The sequence below is a fragment of the Silurus meridionalis genome, chromosome 29, assembly GCF_014805685.1.
Source record: "Silurus meridionalis isolate SWU-2019-XX chromosome 29, ASM1480568v1, whole genome shotgun sequence".
NCBI classification, from domain to species: Eukaryota; Metazoa; Chordata; class Actinopteri; order Siluriformes; family Siluridae; genus Silurus; species Silurus meridionalis.
Genome location: NC_060912.1, coordinates 10968658 through 10977360, shown reverse-complemented (window position 1 = coordinate 10977360; position 8703 = coordinate 10968658). Strand labels below are relative to the sequence as shown.

The window sequence follows — 8703 nt, the reverse complement described above, 5'->3', positions numbered from 1 at the left end:
CCTCTGTCTCCTCAGCTGTATGTGTGTGTGTGAGATAAATTCCAGACTAACACGTGTAGTGTCTCTACCTACATTAGCACTTTCCAAGTTTGTAGAATTCGAGTTATAGTTATATTGAGTTTGTAATCTTGCGTACCAGTGTAGATTTATTCATTACTAGAGATTTAAAGCACTTTTGTACGTCGCTCTGGATAAGGGCGTCTGCTAAATGCCGCAAATGTAAATGTAATGTGTCTTCATTCTTTACACACCATGTTACATCACACACACTTACCTCAGCAATCCTGTATTCAGCTTCCCGAGACTTCACCTGACTGCATGAGGAGCGCTTCAGGAACCTTGAACAATCTCACCTAATTACATTCTCCATATTATATACACACACACACAGACACACATTCTATGGACAAATGTTTATGGACACCTGACCATAAGATTAGTGTTTATCCTTATTTGCTCTTATAATGAGCTCCACTCTTCTGGGAAGATGTTCCACTAGATTTAGTGGAATTTTGTGAGATTTAATCAGACACAATGGTGTACTGATGTAGGTGAGAAGGTGAGGAGGCCTGGGGTGCAGTCAGCGTTCACATTCATCTCATAAGTATTTAATAGGTTTAGAGCAACCGATGTTAACCAGATCTTCATGGAGCTGGAACAGGTTTGGAATCTCTTAGAACACCAAATTGCTGGAGAGGTCGGGTGTTTTAATACTTTTGTCCATACACACAAAGCACACTTTCAGAAGATAGATATTAAGTTAGATAGACAAACACATGATGGGTGTTTGGCGCCATCTAGTGGCAAAATAACACAAAATAAAAAAAATCTAACGCCCTCTAGTGGCGAGGTAAAACACAACAAACAAGGCAGCCCTTTTACAGCTGAGAAGAAAAACTGCAGGATCTGCAGTAAAACCGATCTTCAGCAGTTAATGGGTTTGAACGCAAAACAAAGATGGAGAATAAAAATGCTCACACACACAGGAGTGATACAATATAATTCACTTTTAATTTGGAGAAGCACAAACGCTGTCAGATTGGCCAATGATCCATACACCTTTATTTCCATAAAGAAAAGTTGTTAAATATGTTTTTTTTGTTGTTTTTTTTTTTTTTGTACGCGTCTTCTCGCTATACAATCAGGACAGCTACAGCCTCGAAAATCAAACACGGTAAAGAATCAAAAAATGTATTTACAAAATATACTCCTTTTTTTTTTTTATAATACAAACTATTACATGCTAAATGATACACCTTCACTCCTCCTAAACAAACCCCTCCCACTCCCCCTCACAACCCCCATCAAATCCACCACGTCAGGAACTGAGCGCAGGAAGGAAAACGAGCGACGTTCGGCCCCAGACAGCGAATCGAGCGGTGCGATCGCAAAGGGGGCGGAGCGTCGCTGGAGAAAACCGCCCCTGTCCGGGAGATGTTATTATTAATCCGGGAAAAAAGAACGCGGGAAACGGGCCAGTAGCTGATACTCTTTCTTCATGGTGATTTCTTTTATTACACCATACATCACACACACACACAAACACACACACACACTTATGGGTGATGATTTGCGAAAGGGTTAAATAAAAAGCTGCTGGTTAACGAGCGCGAATAATAATAATAATAATATTAATATTAATCATAATGATGTAATAATTATTCTAATGATAAGAAGAACGTGTAGACACGGATCAGAGCGTACAATACTCTCATGGTGTAATAAACAGAATCGTCCAGTGGATTAAACAAAAACAAACAAAGGAACGGGGAAAGAACGTGAGAACGGCGATCGGGGCGTGGTCTTCGTGTGATGTCATGTCAACTTGAAAGCCGTGGGATCGTGAAGCTCGACGGCAAAGAAATCTAAATCTCAACCTGATTATAGGAAATGGCGGGTTACGAATTCACGAACGGATATCCGCAGTGAAGTTGTAGCCCCGCCCACTTGTCTGAATTTGCGGTCCCTTGCTTGGCCACGCCCCTTAAATAAAAACAAAAAAGAGTTGCACAAACAAAGGAAGACGGTTAGGAATCATTTAGGAGCTGTAATGAGCAACACTGACCACTGTGAGGTGCTGTTTCAACACGATCGGAATTAGTGCCTCACTTCATATATTTTAATAAACGTAAAAGAAAGCAGAGGGAAAACATTCTCGCGTCGGCGTCCGTCAATTTGGTTCTAAGTGCCGCTGTGATGAAATGATGGACAGACAACAGACGAGTGCTCAGCATCAGAGTGCAAAAAATACCGAGGAGACGGAGGATCGGAGCTGATTGACGCTCTGTTAAGGGGATTTCTTTCTTCAAGCTTTCAGGCAGCAGGAGGAAACACAAGCGACCGGGATTAAGTGCTGCAGTCGAATCGTTTCTCAGGTTAAACGAGTATTAAGTGCGGGTTCCAACGCCGCCGAGCGCCGACACGTGATTTCTTCCCTCCTCCTCTTCCTACACGTATACCGAAAGCTGATTATTAAGACGTGGAGACGCGAGAGAAAAGAAGTGCTGAGGGAAAAAACAGAAAAGAATAATAATAAAGCGAATAATGAGGATGGAGGATGAAGACGTGTCTGATGCTCAGACGTTTGTGTGCGTGTTTGGGTTTCATCTTAATATCGGTATAATCGGGAGCTTGTAGTCGACCCGCTGGTGTCTTCAGTCCGTTCTGACGTGAAAGCAAGTGCACGTGAGCGATTTAGGACACCGCCCGGTCTCGGTCTCCCGCCGACGCTACGTTTCCAGTGACAGAAAAAAAAAGAACGAAAATTAAAAAAATACGAACAAACAAAACAAGTCGTTTCTACTTGTGTCCAAACTTCAACTCGTCGAATTCACTGAAAACCGTGAAAGAATTAAAGTGATGTTTGAATATCAAACAGCAGGAGGTTTCATCTGCTCTGTATGTCGCTGGAGCTGGACAGGGGTGTGAGTGTGTGTGTGTGTGTGTGTGTGTGTGTGTGTGTGTGAGAGACGAGTCTGTACAGAATGTTTCAGCAGTGTGTGTGTCTGTGTGAGTTGCTCCTGTGGCGTCCCGTGTCCTCAGGCAGCGGTGACGGAGGTTCACCCTCACACTCGGACCTGGAGCCGCTCCTGCAGCTGGAGATTCGTCTGATGGTTCGACACGTGCGATCACAGCCCGCGCTCGCCTGCTGCTCAGGGTCCTGCGCCGGATCTGCGTCAAGGGGGAAACTTCGGCATTCCCAGGGCTGCACGGGCTGCGGGACAGAGACCCAGAGGAGGAACCAGTCACATTACAATACAGAACCTGAACTGGAGCTGTAGGAGGAGATGTAGTGAAGGTACAGGAGGAGATGTAGATGTAGTGAAGGTACAGAAGGAGATGTAGATGTAGTGAAGGTACAGGAGGAGATGTAGATGTAGTGAAGGTACAGGAGGAGATGTAGATGTAGTGAAGGTACAGGAGGAGATGTAGTGAAGGTACAGGAGGAGATGTAGATGTAGTGAAGGTACAGGAGGAGATGTAGATGTAGTGTAAGTGTAGCGTGCTCTTGTACCGTCTCGTCGTAGCTGGTGTCGGGCGTGGAGCAGCGCGTGTCCTCATTGGACAGGAGCCGGTGTGAGTCTCTGGAGGCGGGTGTGTGTGTGTGTGAGTGTGTGTGTGTGAGTGTGAGCAGCTCGGGGCTGGCGGGGCTGGAGGGTGAGGGTGAGGGTGATGGAGCTGAGCTGTAATCCTGTAGCAGGGGGAAGTGAGACAGGTCAGGAGATGAAGGCTGAGGTGTGGAGGGATTTGTTCCACCCAGCAGGGGAGTGCTGCGGCCGTCCACGGACTTATACGACCTGGGAAACACACACACACACACACACACACACACACACACACACACACACTTCGGTCACTTCTAAATGTTCCTTAAATGAATACTTCGTCTTTAATACTCTAATAATTGCTTTAATTAATGAATACTCTGCTTTATGTTTATTATTAGTGGCCCTAAAGTCAACATGGAGCACGGAGACAAAATATTCCAGAAAACACAGCATGCATTGTACGTGCTGTAACCATAGTAACAGGAGGCTGAAGTTATTTTTGAATCCGACACCTATGATCATCCTCATCCTCCTCCTCATCATCAGGATCTTCTCACTGTGCTGAGATCACTACTGACCTGACCATAATAAAACACTGCTGTTCTGAATGATTTGAGGTGGGCGGGGCCACACAGGAAATAAACTGGAAGAAGTAACCAGACAGCTACAAAAACACCAATCAGCGTGGAGGAGACGCGCACGACATCACTCCATCATCTCCTCGTGATGTGAGAGAGAGAGAGAGAGATAGACAGAGAGATAGAGAGAGAGACTGACCGGCTGCCCCTCCTTTTGGCAACAGAACTGGATGTCCAACTCCACCGAGAACGTTCCTGATCCTCATATGGGAGATGAAGCTGAGAAAAGCAGCATCTGATAGATCCTCAATCTGAGACAGACAGAGAGAGAGAGAGAGAGAGAGAGAGAGAGAGCGACAGACAGATAACATGGGTATAAATGTACGATAGAAACCATAGATTAAGGTCAGAAAAGTGTGAGTGTGTGTGTGTGTGTGTGTGTGTGAGAAAGCACAGTTCACCTCCACTGCATCGTCCTCCTCAGAAATGTGACTGGCCATGATGTTCACCTCCCTCCAACTACACACACACACACACACACACACACACACACACACACACACACACATATATTAGATCTATCTGCAGCACATAGAAAATCCACCTGTGAGAAGTGTGTGCATGTGTGTGTGTGTGTGTGTGTGTGTGTGTAACCTGGGTGTGAGGATCTCTTTGTACTGCAGTTTCTCCACTCGGGTGGTGGCGGCCACAGACATGGGGATGACGATGTTGTTGATGTCAAACGAGCTCTCCACTCTCCTCTTACGCTGCGCCTGCTGCTGTGAAACACACACACACACACACACACACACACACACACACACACACACACACACACACGTTTGTTACTAAAATTCCACCTTTAATAGTAATTTATGTTTTCTACACGAAATACACAAACACTAACAGTACTGTTCCAGAGTGCACCACTAGGGGGTGCTGATGTATCACACACATACTGCATGGATCCTTAACATCAGGACCAAATCCAAATATGTGTACAAATAAGTGATGATAGATTTTTGTGTAACTGTGTGTGTGTGTATAGATGTTTGTATAATGTGTTTGTGTGTACCGGTGTGGTGGTGAAACTGCAGGGTGTTGGGATCTCCGAGGATGACAGTTGTCTCACTACAGGGCTAAGAGTGGGCGTGGTCAGAGCAGAACTGGGACTGGTCACCTCCATATACACCTTACTGACATCTGTAGAGAGAGAGAGAGAGAGAGAGAGAGAAGAGAGGGGATAAATGTGAATAAGTAAGTGAGTGAGTGAGTGAGTATAGATGTGTTGATTATAACTGTGTGTTTGTGTGGATGTTTGTATAAGTGTGTGTGTGTGGATATGTGTGTGTATACATATTTGTAAAGATCTGAAAATGGGTAAAGGTGTGTGTGTGTGTGTGTGTGTGTGTCTGTAGATATTTGTATATATTTGTGTGTGTATAGTTGTATGTGAATATGTAAATGTGTGTATAGTTGTGTGTGTGTGTATGTATAGTTGTGTGTGGGTCTGTAGATATGTGAATAGATGTGTGTGTATAGCTGTGTGTGTATGTAAATGTGTGTGTATAGTTGTGTGTGTATATAGTTATATAGTTAGTAATAATAATAATAATAATAATAAGTTTAATTTATATAGCGCCTTTCTCAAGCTCAAGGACGTGTTTAGTTGTGTGTGTGTGAGTGTGTGTGAGTATGTAAATGTGTGTGTATAGTTGTGTGTGTGTGTGTGTATAGTTGTGTGTGAGTATGTAAATGTGTGTGTGTGTGTATAGTTGTGTTTGTGGGTCTGTAGATATGTGAATAGATGTGTGTGTATAGCTGTGTGTGTATAGTTGTGTGTGTGTGTGTGTATAGTTGTGTGTGAGTATTTAAATGTGTGTATAGTTGTGTGTGTGTGTATAGTTGTGTGTGTGTAAATGTGTGTGTGTGTGTGTGTGTATAGTTGTATGTGAATATGTAAATGTGTGTATAGTTGTGTGTGTGGGTCTGTAGATATGTGAATAGATGTGTGTGTATAGCTGTGTGTGTGTGTATAGTTGTGTGTTAGTATTTAAATGTGTATAGTTGTGTGTGAGTATATAAATGTGTGTGTGTGTGTGTGTGTGTGTGTGTATAGTTGTATGTGAATATGTAAATGTGTGTATAGTTGTGTGTATAGTTGTGTGTATATAGTTGTGTGTGTGTATAGCTGTGTGTATAGTTGTGTGTGTATAGCTGTGTGTGTATAGTTGTGTGTGTGTGTGTGTTGTGTGTATAGCTGTGTGTGAGTATTTAAATGTGTGCGTATAGTTGTGTGTGTGTATAGTTGTGTGTGAGTATGTAAATGTGTGTGTATAGTTGTGTGTGTGTGTGTGTACATACTGTCCCGCTCCAGTGAGTGTTCCCGGGGTCTCTTGCGACTGCGCTCTGCTCTGTACAGCTGACGAGACTCGTTGTCACTCTGCTGGTGTCGATACAGCTTCTCTGGTCTCACCCTGTGATGAGACAAACCTGACACACACACACACACACACACACACACACACACACACACTCTTATCATACACAGTTCTCCCACAATGCTGCTAAACTCTGGATTGTGATTGGTCAGAAGGTGTTTCCTGCATAACAGAATATACAGCTCTTAATTCATAATACATCGTTTCTATAGTAACCACTCGGTCACGTGGTGGACGCTCCACGTAAACACACACACTAATGGCAAAACGTGTTGTTTCTTAAAGATGAACTGTAACTATAAGTATTTTATTCTTTCATGTATAAAAAGAACATGCTAATATAAAGTTATATATTATTAATTAATGATTTCTATCACTATTGTAAATGATAACTGGTGTGTGTGGGAGTCATTCGATCATTAAAAACAAATAAACAAACTAATAATAATAATAATAATAATAATTACAAATTTATTTGGCCTGAAATGAACAATGTATCTAAAAATGGATAAAAATTTAACCTGAATCACTGACACCACCAGCGCCTGTGTGTGTGTGTGTGTGTGTGTGAGAAATGGCATGATTAAATGATTAAAACACACTGCGGTGGTTTGATTATTTCCCCCCACTGCAGCGCACCGTAAAGATTCGCCTCGGATCACGCCAGCGTCCGTCACTTAAGTCGAAGTGAACGAGCTGTTACTATGGCAACGCAGGCCTTATAACCCTATGATTTGTCCTGCAGCCGGCGCGGCTGTCAAAAGTGTTTCACATCACATTTTTCTCTCTTTACCCCCACCGTGTTTACACAACAATGTAAAAAAAAAAAAAAGATTTACAAAACATAAACAAATACTTTTCAAGCTCCACCTACATATGATAATTAATTAATTAATATATATTTTTACATATATACACAGTTATTTTTCTATAGTTTAAGTATTTTTATTGTATTTTTTTTAATTATTACATTAGAATAGAAAATATCAATAATATATATAACTTTAATATATCATTTAATTAAAATAAAATATAAATATAACTATTACTTTTTCCCACACAAACAACTGCTCCATGTCATGTAATCCAAATTTTTTTACTTTATAACCAAATCCCAGTGTGTGTGTGTGTGTGTGTGTGTGTGTGTGTGTGTGTGTGTGTAAAACTTACGAACTGTGGAGAAGTACGAGCTGGCCAGCTTGAGCTTGTCTTTGGAGCAGGAAGTTGAGGATGATGATGAAGGATCGATAAGGCGGCCGCTTGGAGAGAACTTTGGATGTTTGAGTGAGAGCTTCTTGATGGGTTTGATCTTGTCCAGCGGCCGGCCCTGCCAGTGACATTTCATCGCACGCTGCAAATGCAGACCCATTCCAACATCTGCAACACACACAGACACAGAGAACACAGAAACCATTACAGCTATGAACACACAGGTCTCCGAGACACACACACACACAGCGCTGGACCCTGATGAATGGACTCCCAAAATGGCTGACGTTTGAGTAAAAACCCTCTCCAGCCTATGGAGTTTATCCTGAGAGGCTGCAGTTCCCCACAAAGCCAGCAGGTGGAGACAGATCTGGATTTACAAGGTCTTACACAGCTGCTGGAATTCCCCTCGTTCTCACCAGCCTGTCACTCTCACTCATGTAAGTGAGCTCCCTACTGAATCGTGCCCCCAACACACACACACACACACACACACACACACACACACACACACACACACACACTAATCTCTCACACATTTTTCCCAATGTGACATGATTACAGTGTATTTAAAAAATGGCTTCAAATATCAGGAGTCCAGACTGAGGTTTAAATGTCTGATTAACCCTAAAAATCAAAAGATAGAGGAGGAAGAAAGAGGACGAGAACAGGGGAACAAAATAAGAAAATTGAATACAAGAATAACAAGGAGGAGGAAGAAAATGAGGATGAAGAGGAGGAAGAAAAGGAAGAAAATGAGGATAAGAATAATAAAAATGGGGAAAAGAGCAAGAGGAAGAAAAAAGTGGATAAGAAGAAAGAAGAGGCTCATAGGCAGGAGAGTAAAGGATTAAGAAGAGGATGAGAAGTAGAATGAGGGTGAGGAGGAAGAGGATGTGTGTGTGTGTGTGTGTATATGAGTGTGAA

General features: G+C 42.6%; 1 protein-coding gene across 1 annotated transcript in view; it reads right to left on the bottom strand.

The window, feature by feature from the left end:
• Positions 1-2840: 2840 nt before the first annotated feature.
• Positions 2841-8703, bottom strand: part of kansl1b (KAT8 regulatory NSL complex subunit 1b) — a 34549-nt gene continuing 28686 nt past the window's right edge. Inside the window, 9 exon segments of the mRNA XM_046844236.1 lie at positions 2841-3214; positions 3515-3797; positions 4326-4410; positions 4413-4437; positions 4588-4645; positions 4781-4905; positions 5202-5329; positions 6491-6619; positions 7738-7944. Coding sequence (XP_046700192.1) covers positions 2990-3214; positions 3515-3797; positions 4326-4410; positions 4413-4437; positions 4588-4645; positions 4781-4905; positions 5202-5329; positions 6491-6619; positions 7738-7944 — 1265 coding nt within the window. The 3' untranslated portion in view covers positions 2841-2989.